General features: G+C 41.8%; 1 protein-coding gene across 7 annotated transcripts in view; it reads left to right on the plus strand.

Moving 5' to 3' along the window:
* The window catches only part of CNTNAP4 (contactin associated protein family member 4), a gene marked incomplete at its 5' end in the record, with an annotated part of 272,470 nt that overhangs the window by 92,354 nt on the left and 154,881 nt on the right, over positions 1-25,235 (plus strand). For all 7 annotated transcript variants that reach the window (XR_013977143.1, XR_013977144.1, XR_013977145.1 and 4 more), the window contains one exon: positions 4,379-4,572. Coding sequence is in view for 4 of the 7 variants with exons in the window: in XM_080972303.1 (XP_080828429.1) it covers positions 4,379-4,572 (194 nt within the window). The remainder of the gene's footprint in view (positions 1-4,378; positions 4,573-25,235) is intronic.

Raw genomic sequence — 25,235 nt, forward strand, 5'->3', positions numbered from 1 at the left:
ATGTGATCTGGTGGTGAATTTGGGGTGACCCAATGCAAAAATCCTGAGGATCCATGGGCTTTTACCTCCCCCCTCCCAGGCAGCCTCCTTTATCTCTAGAGTCCCTTATCTCCCTCCTGATCACTTGCCGATCAGCTGCTTCCTTTCAACACCCTCTTCCCTCTTGTTTGCTTTAGTGTCTTTTCCTTAGCTGGAACAGTTTTTTGCTCCTCTTTTTCTTCTAATTTCTCTCCTCATTGCTTGTTTAAGTATTCCTGTCTCCTCTCCTTGCAAGTTCGCTGTCTTTACCTCCCCCCCTCCCCCCGGCAGCCTCCTTTACCAGCAGCCTTATCTCCCTCCCGATTGATTGCCGATCCGTGGCTTTGTTTCAACACCACTTCCCTCTTTCAAAAAAAAAAAAAAAAAAAAAAAAAAGCATTATCTGCTTTTTGCCCCTGGGCAATTTGGCTCCAGGGACCACACATTCACTCCATAAGATGCACAGACATTTCCCCTTACTTTTTAGGAGGAAAAAAGTGCGTCTTATGGAGTGAAAAATACGGTATGCGATTTTAGTGCTTCTCCCAATTCATCAGAGCCATTTGGGGGGGTACGGGGGGGGGAGTGGAGGAGTCCCATTGCACAAGCTTCATGCAAGGCTTTCACTGATGGGACTTGTTCCCCAAGTGTATTGTGGCACTTTAAAGATTAACAGATTTATCACAGCATAAGTTTGCATGGACCAGTCTACTTTGATCAATTTGCCGTTACTTTCCTGGAGCAAATTATTATTATTAATAATAATAAAATTTGTACACCCAGGGCCGTCTTTAGCATATGCAGTGTGGGGGTGCAAAAAACTGTCCAGAGCCCCCATTTTTTTGGGGGGGGGGAAGTTGTTGAACTTTTTTTAGGGGGGCAGCTCAGAGTTGTTGAGCTTTGGGAGAGGGCACGCAACTCTCTCCCATGCCGCTGTGGGAGGAGACCATTTCCCGCAGAGGCTTGGGAGGGAAGCTGGGCGCCTCGTGTAAGCAGTGTGTGTGTGCTGGGTGGACCTCTCGACGGCCAATCCGAGGCGCACAGAAGGGCCACCTCAGCGCCTGCAGCAGAAAAGCCTGTGGCACTCCGACGGGCTCGGCTCGGCTCGGCTCGGCTCGGCAGCAGATGTCAACTGGCCTGGCTCTTCAATTCCCGGACTCCAAATCTTGACCCCAGACTCTCGGCCCGGTGCCCCGAGAACCTGGCGCCCGGGTGCCCACACCCCTTGCGCCTATGGGTAAGCTGGCCCTGTGTACATCACCCTATACTGGCGGGTCTCAGTGCAGTTCACAAGATAAAATCACAATATAAAAACACGAAATGCATAATAAAAACAAGGACAGAACAACCTGATAATCCCCTCTCCCCAACACATTTCAAAAGGGCATCGGATGTCAATCAGCCAAAGGCTTGGTTAAAGAGGAAAGTTTTTGCATGGATCCTAAAGGTGTATAACGAAGGCGCCAGCTGAACCTCGCTTTTCCATAAAAGGGGAAAATTAATAGGGCTACCTCTCTGGAAAACCCAGTAAGATGATAATTTGATTTGTGTGTATTCTGTTGTGACAGAAGTGATTTGGCTCTGAAGAATGTTATGCTGCCATTAAGTCTGTATTTAAGGCTGCAATCCTGTACACACTTACCTGGGAGTAACTTAGGAGGACTTACATTTGAGTAGACATGCACAGGCATGCACTACACATCTTTAACTGCAAGACAGTGAGGCAGTGCAGTCAGCTTGCAACTTGAAAGGAGGACCTTCTTCTTTTTATTTGAATGCATATTATGCAAATGCGCTCCTTGCAGACTCTATGTGAATTATGCTCCTTTGATGTAAAAGGGAGGAGCACGCTCAAGGGGAACGTAGGCCAAATGAAGTGATTACTTCTGCCTTAGAAAGAGAGAAAAATGTGTGGCATATTTTAGAGATGAAGTATCGTGAAGAGCTCCAATACTTCAGAAAGCGAATACTTTACCTGAACTAAGTTGTCATAGTACTTCACCTTTAAATGGCTTTCCCTCTTTTAAATAGCTCTCACCTTTAAAAAGCATCTAAAAGAAATTCTGGTACCTCATCAGAGGCAAAGGGTGCTTGGGAAGAGCTATTTCATGACTTTTCTTTTTTTTTTTACAAAGAGGGGACATCTCTTCACTTATTTAATGTTATCCTCCATGTGTAAACTTCATTACAATTGCTTGCAACAATATACGTTTACCTCCAAGTATAAGCTCAGGATATTTTTTAAACATATGTAGAGATGTGACTTATTGTTTTTACATGGAAATTATTCCAGATCTATCTCCATGCAAATGTCTGATCTTTTTAGATACGATGTTGCCTATTATGATCACAGTGGAGTAACTGTAGTGGTACCTCAGGTTATGAACTTAATTCATTCTGGAGGTCTGTTCTTAACCCAAAACCATTCTTAACCTGAGGCGCACTTTCGCTAATGGCGCCTCCCGCTGCCGCCGCACTTCCAGCACACGATTTCCATTCTTATCCTGGGGCAAAGTTCGCAACCCGGAGCAACTACTTCCGGGTTAGCGGAATTCGTAACCCGAAGCATTTGTAACCCAAAGCATTTGTAACCCTAGGTACCACTGTAAATAAATGTGTTAGAGTCTTTGCGGTTGTGTGTTGCTTTGTGGGGATGGGGTGGGGGGCATTTAAAACTTACACTCCAATCTGAAGAACCCGGGGGTGAGGACATTGAACCTGGATCAGTAATAGTTGGTCATGTGCTCCCATTTCTAGTCAGGCTGTCCCATTATGCGCCAACCTGAGATTCCAGACCAAGCCAAGGACAGCTCCAAACAGAGCACAATGCAGTAATCTAGACATGAAGTTGCCAGTGCATGAACTACGGAGGTCAGGCTACAATGGCCAATTTCAAACCACTGTTTATGAAATTGAAAACACTAAAATATAGTCAGTCTAAAATGGAAACAGAAGCTCCCATTCTTCTTCTTGTAGCCATGGTGGGGAACGGTAAAGAAGCCAGAGTCTGCAAGCTCGGGGCTCAGTGTAGCTTGTTCTCATAATGATAAACAATGACTTATTGTTATATCTGAGCACAGCTGTTACGTTTGTCAGTCGGCAGAACTAATATTCCTGACTTGGCAGAGAAATCAACTTCCGTTTCAGTCCCGAGAAGCTCAGGGGAAAACAACAAAGCGAATTCCCAGCAATGTGCAGTGGCTTTGCTTTATTTGAATCCATTCAAGAATGTTTCTCCTTAAAGCAAATGAGAAGCAAGGGGGTAGTTTGGGTTTAAATGAACAGTACAACAGGGTTCATTCTCATGGGGGGGGGGCAGAATACTTTTAAGTCAGAGCTTCTTTGATAAACTTTTAAGAGTAGCTGGTCTAGCCTTGCCTAGGTACAATGTTCAAAATACTGGTTTTCTGACCTTCTGGCAATCCATTACAGTGGTACCTTGGTTTGTAAACGTCTTGGTTTGCATACGTTTTGGATTACAAAACGTCAAAACCGGAAGTGCGTGTCCCGGTTTGCCACCTTCTTTTGGATTACAACCCATTTGGGGGGGGGGGGGATTACGAACAAAATTTTTTGGGAGGCCCCATTGGCGAAAGCATGCCTTGGGTTACAACCTTTTTTGGTTTACAGATACACCTCCAGAACGGATTATGGTTGTAAATCAAGGTACCACTGTATAAGCTAAAAGGTAAATGACCCCTGGAGGGTTAAGTCCAGTCAGAGGCAACTGTGGAGTTGCAATACTCATCTTGCTTTCCGTCCTGCCAACTGCTAGGGTAGCAGGAGCTGGGACAGAGCAACGGGAGCTCACCCCATCACAGGGATTTGAACCGCCAACCTTCTGATCAGCAAGCCCAAGAGGCTCAGTGGTTTAGACTACAGCGCCACCCATGTCCCTTATATCACAATTTTATGGAGACAGGTTTCTGTATATATACAAGTTTCAATCAGCAGTTCAGTTTTGTGTCAACTACAGTTTTCCTTGAGGTTTTGTGTGTATGCAATCCTCATAGAACTGTAGCCCAATGGTTGCCATAAATTTGATTTTGAATTGATTTTGGAATGAATTGATTTTAGAATATATTCCAATTAATTGATTGTGATTTTATGTAAACTGTGTTACTTTTACTGTTGTTAGCCACTCTGAGCCCAGCTTCGGCTGGGGAGGGTGGGTTATAAATAAAATTTTATATTATTGATAATAATAATAATAATAATAATAATAATAATAATAATAAAATTTATGTAGATAGATAGATAGATAGATGACAGATAGATAGATAGATAGAAAAAATTACATTCTTCCACTCTGAACTAATTTATCCTTCCAATATTTTCCCTGTTCTATTTACCACTAAAGGTGCTGGTGGCTGGACTCCACTCATATCAAATAAATATCAATGGCTGCAGATTGATCTTGGCGAGAGAACTGAAATTACCGCAGTGGCTACCCAAGGTGGATACGGGAGTTCCGACTGGGTAACAAGCTACCTCCTGATGTTTAGTGACAGTGGAAGGAACTGGAAGCAATATCGTCAAGAGGAAAGCATTTGGGTATGTTCTGTTAGTGACAAGCACCACAATGTTTTCAGTCTGGTAATCACATTTGTGTGCATCTCTGTGCCATTTTTCATCAGGCTAATTTACATAGGAAGTTTGAAATTTCTGAGTAAACAGAGGTGAATCTCCCTCTGTAAGATATAGATTGGATAGAGTTCTACCTTTTGTTCATTTAACAAATATTTTATTTCCCCTGGGAAATATGTGAGGTTTATATCGCCATTTGCACATTTTTTAACTGTTGTTGTGATTTGGGAAGAAGGAAAATTACTGTTTTCTCACAGGGTCTATATTGGGTGTGTAGTGAATTTAGGCTGAAACATTAGAAAATAAATATAAATCTTGATGCTTTCAAAACTCAAAGCCAAAGTTCAGTAAAACTAGGTTTATACAACATTGGCCAATGAACTATGTGGATGCCTATAACAACAGATATGATTTTGTGCTTGCAGCACACAATATATAAAATATAAATAAAGCTTTATATACATTATAGCTGGAATCCTATATACTTCTCTTGAAGTAATTCCCATTTTACTCAGTGGGGCTTAGTTCTGAGTAGACACATTTAGGAATGTGATGTAAGCCAAGACCCCAAGAAGACATTATCTGAACCCCATTTATTCGGTCCACTTTTCACAGTGAACTAAGCCAATTTGATGTTCCAGAACTTGCTGACCAGAATGCAGCTATCACTCAAATTCTGCATTTCCTCAGTTTTTGTGATGCAGTTTTGGTCTAAAAAATGAGGCACAAAAATATGTATTTTAGCTAAAAATTGTTGTGGATTTTTTTAAAGGGGATGCACCGAACAATGTGTATATTACAGCAAAACTCCACACAATTTACATGCATTCTTTTGGAAAGTCTGCATTCTTGTGCATTCTTTTGGAAAGTGGGGCAGTAGAAGTTAATTCAATAGCTTCTGATGCGCAAGGCCTTGCTACCTGGACATGGCACACAGAGGGTTCATTGAAGCGACATTGTTCTCTGTCCTGTATGAAGAATGTAAGGTCATAGTTATGTTGTGAATCATATTATGCAAGCAATATCTTTCTCTGGATAGCATATGTATTTTGGATAAAACAATTATCATTTATGTAGACATTATTAAAATGAAATATTTATGTGAGTGTCAGTAAAAAGGAAACATTTGCATTCAATACTGAGTTCATTCTAGGATTCATTACCCTCTTATTCTAAGTGGATATTACATGTTTTTTAGAGAATAATTAGGAACATATTTGATGTCAAGACAGAATTTCTGCTTTGCTATATTTTATTAACAGGACCCCATTGAAACATTTGTCAGAGGTAGTTTTTCTACCAATCTGGGCTGAATTTCTCTATCATTTGTAATTGTCCTTCGCAGCATCACACCTAACCATTCCCTCAACTATTTTTCATGGTAATGGAAAATGATTTGCCAATCTATAATTCTTGAGACCAGCCTCTCTATCGTTTCAGTCTGAATACTTTTGACCAGCCTCCAATTTTCTGGTGCAGCAGCTGTACTTAATGATAAAAATGGATATTTTTGTAAAAGACTTTGCCCTTCTAAAGGGGATTCATTTAATCTTTGCAAGAGATTAACTCAGCTCAAATTAACTTTATATGTTTTCCCCCTGTTAATTCCGTTAAAGAGGTATTGATTATGAACAGTGGAGAATACTCTCCTGAATTCGGCATCCAATAATATGAGCTGCAGGGTCTTGCTGTTGGAATGAGGACAGGACTGGTTTTGACTGTTGGCACTCTATCCTGGCCTTAGCTTTTCACTGATGTAGGAACAGCTATTACTTTCTCCTTACTTTCCTGAGGGCCAGTTGCTGTGGTAATGTAAAGGAAAAGGGACCCCTGGCCATTAGATCCAGTCGTGACTGACTCTGGGGTTGCGGCGCTCACCTCGCTTTATTGGCCAAGGGAGCCGGCGTACAGCTTCCGGGTCATGTGGCCAGCATGACTAAGCTGCTTCTGGCGAACCAGAGCAGCGCACAGAAATGTCGTTTACCTTCCCGCCAGAGCAGTACCTATTTATCTACTTGCACTTTGACGTGCTTTCGAACTGCTAGGTGGGCAGGAGCAGGGACCGAGCAACGGGAGCTCACACCGTTGTGGGGATTCGAACCGCCAACCTTCTGATCGGCAAGTCCTAGGCTCTGTGGTTTAACCCACAGCGCCACCCGCATCCCTTAGTTGCTGTGGTAGCCAGATGCAAAGGAGGAGAAGGCCCTACACCTTTAATTGCTCTAGAAGATGAAATTTCAGCAGGTGTAGTTTATATAACAACTTCCTCCTTTCACCTTATCAGTTTCCTTCAAACCTCCTTTAAAGGCTTCCTAAGAATCTTTTCGAGCTGTCCATTCCTTATCGCAGATGAATGTGCTAGTTGTCCGATTAGCCAGATAAAGCCAGATGTGTCTCTGATTTTAGTAGTTACCGGTTTCCTACAGCAGCACAAATCGCTGCACAAATTTCTATAGTTAAAAGCTATCAGTACAGCTGAACTATTGCTCTTTTACAGCTTCTTATTACAGTGGTACCTTGATTCTCAAACTTAATCAGTTCCGGAAGTCCATTCCAAAAGCAAAGCGTTCCAAAACCAAGGCATAGAAAGTAATGCAAAATGGATTAATCTGTTCCAGACTTTTAAAAACACCCCCTAAAACAGCAATTTAACATGAATTTTGCTATCTAACAAGACCATTGATCCATAAAATGAAAGCAATGAACAATGTACTGCAGTCACACAATCAATCAATCAGTAGCTGAACTGGATTCCACAGTCACCAAAACAAACCAAAAAGAGTCGCAAAAACGAAAACACAAAACAAATAGCAAAAACAGACAGACATCAGCGTAACACTCAAAATGGAAGTGTACACTCAAATCGGAAGCGTAACACTCAAAATGCAGCACATTCGGCTTCCAAAAGAAGTTCGCAAACCGGAACACTTTTGAGGTTTGCAGTGTTTGGGTTCAAAGTTGTTTGAGTACCAAGGCGTTTGAGAACCCAAGTACCATTTCATTTTATGGTTCTGTTGACAAACTATTGCCAGAAGTCAGTCTGTGTGTAAATAGCATAGCGTACAACCCACTAAGATTTCCTCCTTGGAATAATTGAGATCTTGAAAGAGCACACACATAACATACTTCTCAATATTTTGTTACCCTGTTTCCCTCCCGCTGACACAATTTGAGAAACATTTGCACTTTCTTGTTTGTAATGCTAGGGCATGTTGTTCTCTAGGTTATTTTGAGCCACTTCAGTGTAATTTAAGGGAGTCTGGGATGGACCAGTCTGTGTTCACTAGCATTACATACATTCTGTGGAATTAAATTGCATTTCTAATACTTCCAATAGAGCATATTATTTGTTTGTTGTTTATCTTCCTCCAGTTATACCTATACAATTCATTTTATTAGTTGTTTTATACTCTGCATTTTCTTACATATAAAATTTTAAATCCTGGATGAGTTAAAATATTTTTAATTCTTTTCTGGTCTCTCTCTTGAAAGCTTTTAAATTTAAAAAGTTTGGCCACTTCTCCCAGAATGCCTGACTCAGAAGGACCCTGTTTCTCTGATGAACCTCATTGACCCTTTCTCACAGAAGCAGGAGATGGAGGAGCTACCAGAACTTCCACTACTATTGTAGTGGTGAAGAATGGAAAGAGAGGGGCTGGAAGGGAGAGCAAACGAAGTGGGTTGTTGGGGGCAAGAGATCAGGACTATGTGGTACTGCTGCTACAAAGAGAAGGATGGGCAATAGGAGGGGTTTCAGTTGGGGAGGACAGCTATGGGGACATCATTACGTACCCTCCAACATTTCTCCAATGAAAATAGGGACATCCTAAGGAAAAGTCGGACATTCTGGGATCAAATCAGAAAACAGGACGGCTTCTCTAAATCAGGGACGTCGCTGGGAAATAGGGACACTTGGGGGGTCTGACAGTAGTATGCTGGGCCCATGAGCTGAACAGTGCTGAGGGCCTCCTGAACTCTGGTGCCTGCTGGGAAGTTTTTGCCTCTGCACATGAGTCTGAGAATGTTCTGAACAGTTCCCATTGAGTTCATGAAACAGTGTACCCTGATCTGTTCTTAATGCATTGCTGACCACATCTACGGAACGTGATTGTTGTATTCCTTCATGTTATGTTCTTTCAAGTCATGCTATATTAATCTTTAGTTATAATTTAATTAGGAGGTTTCATGCCTGTCTAGTTCCAGCTCCGTTTCTCAGCCTTTGATCTATCAGTGATAAATGGTTATATGTATTTCCCGCCTTGTACCTATGTTAACCAATCAGCAACAAGTTGCTTTGTGTTTGTATCAACCAATCAGCCACAAGCACACCTGTGGCAATGTTTGTAATATTCAATAAAAGAGAGTTCCCGGGGCTCGCCCCGGCAGACGCCTCTCATATGACACCTGCCACTCGTCTGTCGTGATTTTCAACCCAACAGGTGCCAGCCCTGCTCTACAGATTTTATAATCTGCTCCCATAAGCAATATTATGCACACAATCCAGCCACAGTTAAGCATTTTCTAAGTCTCATTGATCTTGGTTGGTGCTCAAATATTTGCCCTGAAAGTCCAACAAGACTGGGGGGGGGGGGGGATAGTATCCATTATTTTTGTCATACTCTTGTCTTTGGTCACACAGCTCTTGTGCAATTATTTAGAATAATTCAGTTACTCTAAAAGCTGCTGTCCAAATTCAAGATAATCTGAAGGAAAAGCAGACTATAATACTCACATGTTCATAAAACACAACGTAATTTACCATAGTTTAAAAGGTTGGCTTCCTGACACAGTCCTCCAACCAGTTGCCTTGCTCAAAGAATAATTTATAAAATAAATAAATGAAAATTTAATCAAGATTAAGTGGTTTAAGGATCGAAGACACTGTACATTTTTCAGAAAGTTCAGTCATTTAAGTTATATCCCAAAAAAGTTTACATGGATCAATATGAAAGAAATACCAGATATAAGAAGGCATGGATGATGATGCATTGACTTAATCTCAAAGTAAAGACCAAGGCAATTTATATTCAGCACAATGTGTGCCAGTCAGGGAATTGAGACTTAAACAACAAAGGCTATAATGTGCATCTAAGTCCACCTTGTTCCAGAGTTTATGGAAGCTGATGCTTTATAGGAATTAAAAGTTCACAGATCAAACATATCAATGTATTCTTTTTCACCACAATTGCACTGCTGCCAAGGTGATAAGGAGCAGTGGGAATGAAATCTGCCTCTTGGAGAACAGTGAGGTCAATGTAATAGTTGAGCGTGTTGAGTATTTTGCAAATAGGTTTAAAGGCCGCGACCTGAGGCTGAGGATATTACGCCTCTGCAAGGACTCATTTTGCTGCTCATTTCATTTTGATTTTGGTGATAATCATTTATCAGCAAACCACTGTAACAATCACAGAAATGGTTTCTTACACTCCCAGTTCTCAAGCGTTGGTTGATGGGCTACCTCTTCTCGAGTCTCATATAGCTGAAACTCATCTTGCACCCCCACCAATAGCATTCTCTCTTTGACAAATAGCAAAGATTCTGAAATAGAATGTACATATTGCAAGTGCAAGTCCCAAGTTCATTCCCCAGCAGATCCAGACAGAGATGAAAAAGTCTCCTGTCTACCAGCTCCATCTGGGATGCAGGCTGAGACCCTACCTGCCCGCAGACTGTCTCATCAGAGTGCTGCATGCTCTGGTCATCTCCTGCTTGGACTACTGCAATGCGCTCTATGTGGGGCTACCTTTGAAGGTGACCCGGAAACTACAACTAATCCAGAATGTGGCAGCTAGACTGGTGACTAGGGGCGGCCACTGAGACCACATAACACCAGTCTTGAAAGACCTACACTGGCTCCCAGTACGTTTCCAAGCACAATTCAAAGTGTTGAATTGGCCTCGGCTCAGTATACCTAAAGGAGTGTCTGCACCCCCATCGTTCAGCCCGGACACTCAGGTCCAGCTCCAAGGGCCTTCTGGCAGTTCCCACACTGTGAGAAGTGAGGTTACAGGGAACCAGGCAGAGGGCCTTCTCGGTAGTGGCATCCGCCCTGTGGAACGCCCTCCCACCAGATGTCAAAGAGAAAAACAACTACCAGACTTTTAGAAGACATCTGAAGGCAGCCCTGTTCAGGGAAGCTTTTAATGTTTGATGGACTATTGTATTTTAATATTTTGTTGGAAGCCACCCAGAGTGGCTGGGGAAACCCAGCCAGATAGGCAGGGTATTAAAAATATTATTATTATTATTATTATTATTATTATTATTTGTCAAAAGAAACAAAGGTGCAAAATGCTTTAATTTACAAGTATGCCGTGTTATGCTTTAGAACAAAATATCTAATATTGTTCTAATAATGTTAAAGAGGTTAATGTAGATCTAGCCCTAGTCAGCACAGGCTGGTGAAGGCTATTCCTATGAGTTAAACTATTTCTTATGTTTTTTTGTGAATTTACAGAATAACAATGCATATATAGTGTTCAGTGATTGTATATATTATCTCAGTAATCCTAACAATTATGTAGCATGGTATCCATATACTGTTTTTGCCCTAGGTGCATTCTAGGATACCAATATGAGAGATCCCCTGTCTTACGCACGTTTCCCTAACTTTTAGAATGTGCAGAAATAATTATCTACAGCTACAAGGAAGGCACGAAGCACAAGATGCACTATCATAGCAGAAATGAGATTTGAGCAGTGTCAAGCTGTTTATCTCCAAAGAGCAGTTCCCAAAGCTGTGGGAACTTATTCCTGGGAATGTGCCCCTGTCAACAATTAGCAACACAGTACATTATCGCAGTGCAGACTGACCCAGATTTCTAATCTGACAGCCCCCAAATCTCAGCTTGTCGGCTGCGATGCTTCAACCATTTTGAAATAGCTTGCTGAGATTTCGGGAGGCTGGGCCAATGAAGTAATTGAATTTACAAGCAATAATTTAAAGAATCCATATTTCAAGAAATTCAGCCATCCGCTGTCACTCAGAAAGTCAGTCAAGTTGGAGAGGCAGTGTGGCACAGTGAATTGTATGTTGGACCTGGAGGAGACCTGGGGAGGAAATCAATCATACAATGTTAAGAGGATAACTCCCATCAGAATAAGCATTTCTGCTTGCCTGATGGAATTGTATGCCTCCCTCCCCACCTGTTATGTACTGAGTTGAATAGGATCCAAAATGTAGCAGTCTGATTGGTCCTAGAACAATAGGATTCAGAATGCAGCAGTCTGATTGGTCCTAGAACAATGCAGCAGTCTGATTGGTCCACAGGAGCCACTCAATCCAGCTCCAGGTGGAAGTGAATCCACAACCTGATTGGCCTACAGGAGAATCCCGGAATCACAAACTGATTGGCCTACAGGAGAATCACATGCAGCCCATTGTGTAAATAATGTGTATAAAGCAGATATAGTGGGGGAACTTCCATTCCTCCTCACCACTATGAGCTAAATAAAGAGCATGAAATCCATTCTCGACTCCGAGTATATTTCACCACCCCAGTATTCTGGGGGTTCTCTGAACCCCTCTAGAACCAATTTGGCAGTGGACTCTAGGGGGAAACCCCACTACCCTAGCAGAAATTCTTGTGCAGGCTTCCGCTGGTAGGACTATTTATCTGCAACTGGCCCTTGGCTTCCAATCTTCAGGCTTCCATGAAACTCAAGTTGAACTAGCTATTATATCTCAGCTTATGTTCTGGTTTGGAAAGGGACAGTTGCAAATCTCCATAGTTGTATATCCTTGCCTTTAAGGCATACAGCGGTACCTTGCTTTAAGAACAGCTTAGTTTATGAACAAGTGGGATTAAGAACGCTGCAAACCCAGAAGTAGGTGTTTTGGCTTGTGAACTTTGCCTTGGAAGCAGAACATGTTCCTCTTCCTGTTGAGTGTGTTTCATTTGTAAATTGAGTCCCCCGCTGCTATGGAAAAGCACGCCTTGGTTTAAGAACGGATTTCCGGAACGGATTAAGTTTGTAAATCAAGGTACCACTGTATTCCAAAGGCTTTAAATGTGAATATTAAATAGTTCCCTTTCCCTGAAGCCCAGACGTATAGGATGTTTTAACCCTTACTAGTCCCTGCATGAGCACATGGTAGACAGTGACTAGTACAATACTATATTATGAATGTCTTTGTATCTTTCTCTCATTGAATCTCTCAGTTCACAGCCATGAGTATGGAAAGCTGCAAGTCAGGTCTTTAATGTACTTTTCACATGAGGCAAGTCTGGAGTGACTAACTCAAAAAGAGAACAAGAATGTTGATTCTCCACCCCCTGTAATGCTGTAGAGGGCAAAACATAAAAGGTAAAGGTACCCCTGCCCGTATGGGCCAGTCGTGACCGACTTTAGGGATGTGCGCCCATCTCGCTTAAGAGGCCGGGGGCCAGCGCTGTCTGAAGACACTTCCGGGTCACGTGGCCAGCGTGACGAAGCTGCTCTGGCGAGCCAGCACCAGCACAGCGCACGGAAACGCCGTTTACCTTCCCGCTATAAAGCGGTACCTATTTATCTACTTGCACTTAAGGGTGCTTTTGAACTGCTAGGTGGGCAGGAGCTGGGACGGAACGACGGGAGCTCACCCCGCCGCGGGGATTCAAACTGCCGATCATACGATCGGCAAGTCCTAGGCGCTGAGGTTTTACCCACAGCGCCACCCGCGTCAGGGCAAAACATACTAAAAGGCTATTAATGTTTCTTTGATTTCCCCGCCTAGCCATAATGGGTGGTATTCAATGCTAGTCCTATTAACTGAAGTTAATAAACATGACTAAGTTAGGTTCATGGATTTCAAAGGGTCTACTTTGAGTAGGACTTGGTGAGTTTCCCATTGCCATATGGTTGACCACTGTGAGAACAGGATACTAGGGGACTTTGGTCTGATTTAGCAGGGCTTTTCTTATTCCCCTGTGTGTGCAACTCAAACTGTCACTTTAAAGTTTCGGGATCCGAAGTCGATACGGCATATTTTAGTTGCATTTTATTTGAAACCAAAACTATAGCCCTGCCACACACCATGATATATGGCTTCATGGGATCTTGCTGTTGTGTTTTGAGCAGTAATTAATAGCACTTTAATTAATGGAAGTTGATGAAAATCATTTTATCTCCTCCCAGCTCTTTGCCACAGTCCCCTTTAGAGTTTGTGACCTTCATTGACTAATTTTCATAGGGATTAGGTATATTGCACCATGAACAATCCTCATTATCTTCTGAGCGATAACCAGGAATGACCCTTTGCCCTTTTACTTGCAGTTTTAATGAATGCTAGTGATGGTTCTGTATTTTTTTTAAAGGGACATTCATTCTGTTATCAAGTTTGGAAATTGCAGACCTTCTTGCTATAACTAAATACTGCCTTGCTTTCCTCTTCAGTATTCCTAGAGTGGCCTGGCACTGCCTCAATAAAAACTTTGCTGATTGTTTTCTCCATTTATGCAAAATAGAGTTGTTGTTTTTATATTCTAACTGAAAACCTGCTGATAGTACAGTAGAGGATAGGCATTATGCCTGAATTTAATATTCATCAATATTATTTTCAGGTGGTATTGATCTGTTTACTGCCCTTCCTAAAAATATCCATTGTGGATAGGGCTTTACTTGATTTATAGTTCATGTGGAAAGAACATATTTGCAACTTCAGCAGGCTAGAACAGAGTCTACAGAATGCTTTGGTAAAGTTTGAAATCATTATTTTTTTTTTAAGTCTCTGAATGAATATGAAGGAAGCATTGTAATTAATTGCACCTGCTATTCTACATCTGTATAACCAAGTTGGTTTCACCCTCTTGAGTGCGCATGAAAATACGAATTCAGACTGATGGAACATAATGTGAGACGACATTTCTGTCTTCATATATATCCCTGATGTTCTGTCTGTCCACTGCCCAGACAGCCTCAGCTACTGTTGAACTGGCTTTTTGCCCTATTTCAAGGGTCCAATTTAGCTGCAACGATGATGCCAATAGGCTTTTATGCCATTGCAGATAAAGCTGCATCCTACATTTGGCAAAGGCAGTAGAGCTATGCGACTGAGGCTCGCTTATCTTTTCCCCAAACTCTGATGAACGTAAAATAAAGGTGTCAGAATGTTCTTTATTAATAAGCTCTGCAGGCATTATGATGGCCCTTCTGATGGTGTATAAGGGATCCTTTGTGTATTTGAGCAAACCCAATGAGCAGCACAGAAAGTAAAGCAAGTATTCACTGTATCAGCACAGGAGATAGGTCAAATTTTGCACAATCCCTGTGCCAGCCTTTGTAAGGAACACTTTGCTTGACTCTGCAACTTATTATTCTCATGGCCCATGGACTTCTGGTATTGATTAAATTATAATACATCAGAACTCTTAAGGTGACACTATATAAGAAGGTTGGGCGACCTATTTGTTTTGACTGTGCCCTGCAGTTGGTAGATTCAGTTGGTTTCCAGACTTGTTCCTGGGCTGTTGTTTTTTAAGTTGATGCAAATGGCTAGCTATACTACAGAAATGTTGGCTGGACTCTGGTACTGTGAATAATATAGGGCTGTTAGCTTGATATATCTGACTGAAAGGCAACTCTAGAAAAGTTTGCACCAGTCTTAAATACCTTAAGTAGATGCACACAGAATTGCATTTTAGACATGTATTAAGCCCAATGGGGTTTACCTCTGAGTACATATGTATAACATTGTGCTAAACAGTTTGTTATTTCCAATTATATCCCATCCACAAATTGGAGAGAACTGCACTATTAGTGACTTTCAGGAAGCAGTACAGAAGCACAGCTCTCTTGTAATTTAACGCACATGTAAAAGTTCGTCGTCATCTCTCTTTCCCTCCCCTTCTTTCCCTTTGCATAGTTTCATTGATTTTTCCAGAGCATAAATGGTGGGGAGGATACCGACTCTTGCAGCCGAACTCAAAGGCATTAGTAGTAAAATCTGACAAACTGACTGTGGCATGTGAAATAGTATACAATAAATCAGAGAGAAATGTAACCAGAGGAAAACTGCAGATGTTATGCTTCAGTTCTGGCACCCTAACCATAAACACATTTGCATTTATTAAAAGTCTTACATATTTCAATAGTAGAATTTTCTGCCTAGTAATTCTGCTTAGGAGCACAACTTTGCTAAAAAAATAAATAAAGTTAAACTACACATTTTATTTAGGGGGAAAGAAACACGTATGGTTCATCTAGCTCAGTATTGTCTACACTAGGAACGTGGGTGGCGCTGTGGTCTAAACCACTGAGCCTCTTGGGCTTGTCGATCGGAAGGTCGGCAGTTCGAATCCCCAAGATGGAGTCAGTTCCCCTTGCTCTGTCCCAGCTCCTGCCAACCCAGCAGCTCAAAAACACGACAGTGCGAGTAGATAAATAGGTACCACTGCGGCGGGAAGGTAAACGGCATTTCTGTGCACTCTGGCTTACGTCACAGTGTCCCGTTCCACCAAAAGCGGTTTAGTCATGCTGGCCACATGACATGGAAAGCTGTCTGTGGACAAATGCCGGCTCCCTCAGCCTGAAAGCGAGATGAGCTCCAGAACCCCATAGTCGCCTTTGATTGGACTTAACTGTCCAGGGTTCCTTTAACTTTTTTTTACCTTTACCAATCCACCTTAAGGTTTATTTACAGTACCAGAGTCCAGCGGTTTAGTCATGCTGGCCACACGACATGGAAAGCTGTCTGTGGACAAATGCCGGCTCCCTCGGCCTGAAAGCGAGATGAGCGCCACAGATCCATAGTCGCCTTTGACTGGACTTAACCATCCAGGGGTCCTTTACCTTTTTTATCTTTTTGTCTACACTAAATGGCAGTAGTGCTCCAGAGTTTTTGACAGAAACCTTCTCTGGAGCTGTAAGGGAACCTGACCCGTTCTACATGCACAGCAGATGCTCTGCCATTTAACCACAGCCCTTTGTCAAAAGGTCTTGACATCTTAAAGAAAGGCTTTCCATCCTTAGGCCCAGTTATTACTCTTCATATGTCATAGAAACAAATTTGAGGTGCCAAACTTTCCATTGCCTTCCCATTTGAATTCAGTGGAATTCATGATAATAGTGGGTATTTCGCTGCCTCAAGAAACTATTTTTGTCACTTGATGTTTAAATATATTTACAAAAAACACCTTAGGATGAGAGGCACTGCATGATTGTAAATATTATTACAATCTATTGGTTTAATTGAAACAAGTACAACCTAAATGGTTGTTTTCTGGAACACGTCCCAGGAGATTGATATTGCTTAATAACACTAAATGTTAATGTCTCAAACTTAATTTGCACATTCCCACTAAAGCATGCATTCATTACTTCACAATAATTGAACAAAATTCCTGGGTGTTATGAAGCTTAAAAGATAAATGCAATCTCCCCCCCCCCCCCAGTTTTATTTCATATATGTATAATACACTCAACACAAGTTTTTCTGGCACTTTGGAAAGCAGCCCAATCCTCGCTTTGTAATATGTCGAATTCCACTCATGTGGTTTGGGTTCAAAGCAGCTTCATTAAGAATAACCCTCTGTTCTCCAACGTTAACAATTATGGAGAATCAGGACGCAGCTATAAAAATTCCCCCTTGTGACAGAAGTCAATGAAATTTGCAGGCACACCAGCCCTTCTAGAGTTGATCAAACTTCCCAAATTACAGCCATATACATGCAGGGGTTGGGAGTTTGACCATTTTTAAGAAAAAGAAAAGTCATTTACTTTTTTATTCTTAGGGAAAGAACTGGATGAATTTTGGAACCATGGTTGCCCCTTCTGAGGGCATAAAGCCTTCCAAATTTCAGAAGACTAAAGGCTGCTGTTCTGGTTTGGGTGGGTAAATAAAGGAGTGACTTGACCCTCCATAGTGTTTTGAGGGGCAATTGGTGTGAAACTTATTTTAGAGGTGCTCCTGAGTAACAAACCTGCTGAATTGCAAATTGGTCAGGGAGTTTTAGCGCTATGCATATTTGAAGTTGGTTTGGGAATAGAAGGAAAGGGCACTCACTTTCCACCCTGTGGCTTTGTTTATATTAATGTATCCCCACCCTAAAACTTCCCCTCTGATGGAAAGCTAGCATGCCACTAGTGAGGGAACTCTCCCACATCCCCACACATTTCTCCATAAGTTTCATTTCTGGAAAGCTCCACCCTTACCCTACCTCTAGCTCACCCTTATGGTTAGTGAATGAAGCACCCTTTTTTAAAGCAAGGCATGTTGTTGTTGTTGTTTAGTCATTTAGTTGTGTCCGACTCTTCGTGACTCCATGGACCAGAGCACGCCAACACTCCTGTCTTCCACTGCCTCCCGCAGTTTGGTCAGACTCATATTGGTAGCTTCGAGAACAGTGTCCAAGCATCTCATCCTCTGTCATCCCCTTCTCCTTGTGCCCTCAATCTTTCCCAACATCAGGGTCTTTTCCTGGGAGTCTTCTCTTCTCATGAGGTGGCCAAAGTATTGGAGCCTCAGCTTCAGGATCTGTCCTTCCAGTGAGCACTCAGGGCTGATTTCCTTCAGAATGGATAGGTTTGATTTTCTTGCAGTCCATGGGACTCTCCAGACTCTCCTCCAGCACCATAATTCAAAAGCATCAATTCTTCAGTGATCAGCCTTCTTTGTGGTCCAGCTCTAACTTCCGTACAAGCAAGGCATGAAGACACAATATTATACACACCTTATACAGCGAGGGTTACATCCAAGTCACAAAGCACCATTAAGAGCTCTGGCTGGTCCCCAGACCCCATCATGCCTCATAGGAACTCTTTCACCCTGCCAAGGTATAGAGTTGTTGTTTAATGGTCTCCTTTTGGTGGTCTATTTGCAATGGCATAGCGGCATAATTGCAGTTAAAAGGTTTTGTGGTATATGCAACATGAAAATGGCAACAGCACATCACTAACGTACCATTCTTGAGGTTAGGAAAGCAGACCTTGAAGTATTGAGAATTTTACATCACCTTTGGTCATGGTCTGACCTCTTAAGAAAACTAAATTGATTTATCCATATTGCTGTTCCTGAAAAGTGTCTCTCGGCAGTCCTGCAAACGACCTCAGATTACTCATTCAAATATATGCCCACTACTATGTTGGCAATACAATTTGTCATAGATTATCCTTCCAGCTAGCTATGGGTGATTGTGTGCTTTTAAAAATAATGTATTGATTACAAGATAACCCATGACCATTAGCTATCGAACAAAATGGCTTGTAAATTCATCTTCCATTTACCTAAAGGGGAATGCTTGCCAATTCCCCTTCAATCTGCAGCCTCACCCATGCTATTCCCAGTGGTCCCCAACCACCAGGAGCTGATTTGCAAGAGTGCAGAGAGGGAGAGGGAATGAAACCACTGTCTATTAATGCAAAACCTATTTGATGTAAATATGGGAAGTTAGATCCGAGACAGGGACGCAGGTGGCACTGTGGGTTAAACCACAGAGCCTAGGACTTGCCGATCAGAAGGTCGGCGGTTTGAATCCCCATGACTGGGTGAGCTCCCATTGTTCGGTCCTTGCTCCTGCCCACCTAGCAGTTCAAAAGCACGTCAAAGTGCAAGTAGATAAATAGGTACCACTCCGGCGGGAAGGTAAATGGTGTTTCCGTGTGCTGCTCTGGTTCGCCAGAAGTGGCTTAGTCATGCTGGCCACATGACCCGGAAGCTGTACACTGGCTCCCTCTGCCAATAAAGCGAGATGAGCGCCGCAACCCCAAAGTTGGTCACGACTGCACCTAATGGTCAGGGGTCCCTTTACCTTTACCTAGATCCAAGACAATATGTTAATTGTGAAAAACATAAGCAGTAAGAATGCCAAGATGCTGTTGTTTAGACAATATTCCACAAATGTATTGATTATAATATTGGTTATGATATGCAGGCAGATGTTTGGGACTGCAAGGAAGCGGATAGGTCACCCTGATCTTGAATCCTCTTTTTATCTTTCCTCCTGCCATAGCTGGTGTGTCACAACCACCCAACCCTCAACCCTTCATTTGCCAGTGTGGGTCATCTAGAGGCCCTGTTCATTTGGCTACCAGTAAGGGACAGGTAATTTTCTGTAGTGACCCCACAGCTATGGCACGCCATCCCCTGAGCTCTACAGACAGACAAGTTCTCCTTGGTAGCATTTAGGCAGGCTCTAAAAATGTTTTTGTTCAGGATTGCTTTTGATGACTGGATTTAATAGGCAGCAGTCTCCATCTTTAGTCTTTTTATTATTATTATTTTTTAAATAATATTTATTAATTTTCCAACCGTTTAAACACAACAAAACAAAAAAACAAAAAAATACATAAAACTAACAAAACAAGACACAAACCATTTAAAACACAAAACAATTTCAATATCTTATCTTTCATTCCCTTATTTCCACGACCTCCTCACACCTCCCTTTTTGTATTTCACTTCTATTAATTGTTTCAGCAATTCCTTTCCATCTTCCTCTGTTTTCTACCCTATAATTATCTTAACATATTCTAACCTTATTTTTCCCTTTAATACTCTATTAATCTATTTATACTTGATTCCTTATAACATTTCTACTAAAGCCATATAACTTCATTCCAACATTTTTCTTTTTTATTATTATTATTTATTTATTTATACAACCAGAAAAAAACACACAAAAAGAACACAAATACCAAATTACACACAAATTACAAAAATAACCATAGACACATAATTTTCTTGGCAAACAATAAAACATCTATTGGTCTTAACACTAAAGACCCAACTTCCCGTCTATTCCATATTACAAATTCATATTACGTATTGCCAATACACACTTTTTTTCATAATTAAACTTATTCTCAATAAATCTAATTTCTTTTATCTACCTAGCAACTATCACTGAAGTTCCTCGAATGCTGCAACAGAATTTAAACTACTATATTTATTTTTCAGATATTCTTTGAAAACCTCCCATTTAGAAACAAATTCCTGTTTGGATTTATTCTTTATTTTTTCTGATAAACAATCTAATTCGGCATATTCTGTCAGCTTTTGGATCCAATCTTGTATAGAGGGGATTTCATTACTCTTCCATTTTGCTGTGATCAAAACTCTTGCTGCCGCCATCGCATATAAAAAGATACCCTTCCTCTTTTGTGGAATATCCAAATCTGTTATTCCCAGGAGGTAGGCCTCTGGTTTTTTATTGAAAGAGATCTTTAGCATTTTTTGCAGTTCTGCATGTATACTCTCCCAGAATACCTGTATTTTCCTACATATCCACCACATATGGTAGAATGTTCCTGAGTCTCCGCATCTCCAACAATTACTTGACACATTTTTATACATTTTTGAAAGTTTCCATGGTGTTAGATACCATCAATGTTGCATTTTTTGAAAGTTCTCTCTAATTGTGTAACAGTTTGTGAATTTCCAATTGATCTTCCATAAATTTTCCCATTGGGCCATGGTTATTGGATGGCCAAAATCCTGGGACCACTTCACCATTGCCACTGTTACCTCCTCCTCCTTGACTGTCCAGTCAAGGAGGAGTCGGTAAGTTTTGGAAAGAGTTTTTCTTTTAGAGTTTACAAGATCAGATTCGAATCGGGAAATTTCTGCTGAGAACCCCTTTTGTTTGTCAGATTTAAATTTTTCAAATAACTGATGGTATTGGAACCAGTCTGAAATGTGTTCTCTTATCTCCTCAAAGTTTTTTAATTTTATTTGGTTATCCTCATTTTTTAGAAGTATTTTATATGTTGGCCAGCTTTCCTGAGTATTTTTCCGTTTTACTGCTATGGCTTCTACTGGAGAAGTCTACCACGGGACTTTAGGCTCCATCAAGTCTTTATATTTTTCCCATACAGCAAAGAGTGACTTTCTTATTATATGGTTGGTAAATTTTTTATGAATTTTCGCTTTTCCATATATTAGGTAGGCGTGCCATCCCCAACAGTTGTCAAAACCTTCCAGGTCCAGGAGGTCCGGATCCTGCAACGTGCACCAATCTTTTAGCCAGGTGAAACAGGCAGCCTCGTAGTAAAGTTTTAGATTGGGTAGGGAATAATTAAAACTGAAATTCCATAATAATAATTAAAACTGAAATTCAAAAGATATTTCCAACCGTGTTCCAAAGTTCCTCCAAGTCTGGCAGTCCCCACAACTCCAGTCTCCTTCTGACCCAAGTCCAGGTCCCGTAGGTCAATCTCCAGTCCAAGCGGGGCTCCAATCCTATAAGTCTGACTTTCTCTAAATTCAGTCTTGGAAGGCATCAACGTATAATCATCAAATTGCGACTGTAAGGCTGGAACTCTCTGCCTCACCACTTGTGCCACTTTAAGTTCCACAGCGAAAACTTTCTCCTCCACCTTCTCCTCGATTTGCCATGTCAAAATAGATCCCTGTGTCGTTTCCTGAGTAATTTCTGTATTAATATTAACTTTTTGTGCCAAATTAGTCACTTTTTGTTCCAAGTTATCAATTTTTATAGTCCTCGCATCCGTCTTCTTGAAAAGCTGTTCCAGTGAGTCGTTAATCTTACAAAATGCAACCACTAAGGCTTCTTCTGTCAACATTCTTAACATATCAAGGTCAATCCCAGATTCTCACAACTTTATCTTGCAAGTGGAAAATTCCCCCAGCTCAGCTCTTGTAACAATTTCAAAGGTTTCCTCTAGGGGGAAACAATTTCTATTTGTATCAATCCTTTTAGGCACAGTTCAAACAATAAAGTTTGTTTCAATTTTCAGTTACTTTTACTCCTTTTTAAACGCAGAAGGAGACAATGGAAACAAGATATTTCCCTTCTTTAACTTACTGTCAGCAGACAATCTGTTCACAGTCAATGAGCATATCCAAAACTTCAATACTTGCTAGCAGCCCGTTTCCAGGTTCAGAGCGGTGGTAATTTGACTTTCTTCACTCTGTCCTGCAGGCTTACACGATCTTAAATCTCCCCCCTCTTCTCCTGCTGCCAAGGGGGGTTTGGTAATTTAACCGATGGAAGTTTAATCCTTTATAAGAGACTTTCCAAGGCTTTAGCTCGCAGCCTCTTTGCTTCAATCTATTTACAATAGGGGGGGGAGGCGGACTTCCTGTTTGAAACCTCCCCGTTTCGGTGCCAAATTAAGACGTTTAGAAATCCAATTTTCCGTTCTACTCACGGGTTGTTGTTTTAAGATCAAATTGTCCACAGGAAAAAGTCAGCGCTCTCCCGCAACAGCAGTGCGGCTTCACTCCGTGAAAAAAGCAGTCGATTCAAAGCACTGCACCACTCACCCCACCTCGCTCCGGATCCCCGAAACTGGGTTTCCCCGCAAGTAGGGGAGGCGCAAAAGGTGCCAGCCGAATCCCACGTCCACAAGCCTCTCCCGCCTGTGGTTTTTTGATGGGTCTCCACCTTCGCCGTGGCGGCCAGACCCTAATTTCACGGAGCGGATTCCTCCCGATCAGAGGAATCCAGCCATTGTGGGAGGCGCCTCCCCGGAAGTCCCCTGAGCGGCGGTGTTTTAAATCTCTTTGCTCTCTCCCACAGGCATACTCAATCCGCAACTTCCCCCTCTCTTCTCCTGCCTCCAAGAGAGGGTTTAATGTTCTTTACCGATGGAAATTTAATCTTTTACAAAGGGCTTTCCAGGACTCTAGCTTGCAACTTCATTGCCTCAGTCTATTTACAAAAGGGGGAGGCGGACTTCCTGTTTTGAACCTCCCCGTTACGGTACCAAATTAAACATTTAGAAATCCAATTCTTCCGCTTCAGCTCTACTCACGGGTAATTACTTTAAAGTCAAATTGTCCACAGGAAAAGGTCAGCGCTCTCCGGCAACAGCTATGCGGCTTCGCTCCGTGGAAGAAGCAGACGATTCGATGCACTGTGCCGCTCACCCCACGTCGCTCCGGAGCCCCCAAAACCGGGGTTCCCCGCGAGTGGGGGAGGCGCAAAAGGTGCCTGCCGAATCCCACGCTCACAGGCTTCTCCCGCCTGTGATTTTAACGGGTCTCCGCCTTCGCCGTGGCAGCCAGACCCAGATTCCCACGGAGCAGATTCCTCCCGATCAGAGGAATTCCGCCATTACCGGAGGCACCTCCCTGGAAGTCAATCTCCATCTTTAGTCTTATGGTTGGTTTATGTGATATGATGATCTAAAATGCTTTTGCTGCTGTTATTATGACTGTTCTCATGTTGTTTATATTTGATGTGGTTTTAAATTGCTTCAAATGTTACAAACTGTTACAGAATTATTATTTTTTTTGGTAAGGATCTAACCCATGGGTAGGCAAACTAAGGCCCGGGGGCCGGATGCAGCCCAATCGCCTTCTAAATCCGGACCGCGAATGATCCAGGAATCAGCATGTTTTTACATGAGTAGAATGTGTGCTTTTATTTAAAATGCATCTCTGGGTTATTTGTGGGGCACAGGAATTTGTTCATTCTTTTTTCTTCAAAATATATTCTGGCCCCCCACAAGGTCTGAGGGACAGTGGACCAGCTCCCTGCTGGAAAAGTTTGCTGACCCCTGATCTAACCAATATTTGATTGCACAGTGAAACCCCCACCACCACCACCATGAACCTCTAGAATATGTTCCAGAGCAGATTTGGGGAGGGTGCAAGGCACGACCGGGGAGAAAGGGTGACATTCTGTTACACAAGGAACAATCTTTGTGCTTATGGAAGAACTGACATGGACACCAGAGTCTTTGTACAGTGGTTAATATTTTTTACAGAACAAATAAATAAAAATCTAGTTGCCACATTGTAGCCAAGCTCTGCCAGTGAGCAATGTGAGCCCTTGTTTGCAAACTTGTGGGATGAAGTGCTATGTTATTAATGTAATATGTTTCTATTTGTCATGTATTTAATGTAGAATGGCCCAAAAGGCGTGGGATTCTTAGGAACACACACTTTCTTCTTCTGCTGCTTGCATTGTAGTGTCTGAAGTGGAACTTATGCATCTCCCCATGGAGAGAGATGTGAATCATCTCCCCATCTGGAGCTCATGCTCTTTATACCACAGGGAGATGCAAGTTCTGCTTCGCTGATACATGAAATGAAAGTCATTTGTGCTTCTTGTATCTCTCACTCACCCTTCACATTTTGTACCACCCGAAACTCTTTCATTAAAAGCATTTAAAATCCTTTACAGGGCAATTTCAGAGGAGTGATGAACAAGTTTTTGAGGGGTAGGTCCAGTGGGTCTGAGTTGCTCATTCAAATTGTTTAAATACCCTGCTGTCTAGACGAGAAACTGCCTGCTTCTAAATTCAGTGGTACCTCTGGTTACGAACGCTTCAGGTTATGAAGTAGCTGCTCCTGGTTGCGAATTTTGCCCCAGGATGCAAACGGAAACCTCGTGCAGCAGGAGTTCCCATTAGCGAAAGCACGCCTCAGGATAAGAACAGTTTCTCTTTTTTTCCAATTTTTTAAAATTAATTTTCCAAAAAAATTAAAACACAAACAAACACACAAACATACATCCTATTTAAATCTTGGTAACATTATTTAGTGACTTCCTCAAATCCCCTTGGTTGAATTTCATTATATATCATTTTAACAGTTTTCCAAACTCAATTTTCCCCAAAAGTAAACTTAGTCACTTGACATCTTTCATTCTTTCAAATTTGTCTTTAAACATCTTAAATTCTATCCTTACATACTTAAATACTAAGCCTATCTAATATTTGCAAGCTTTTCTAATTAAATTATT

This window comes from Podarcis pityusensis (genome assembly GCF_964106645.2).
Source record: "Podarcis pityusensis genome assembly, chromosome: 11".
NCBI lineage: Eukaryota > Metazoa > Chordata > Lepidosauria > Squamata > Lacertidae > Podarcis > Podarcis pityusensis.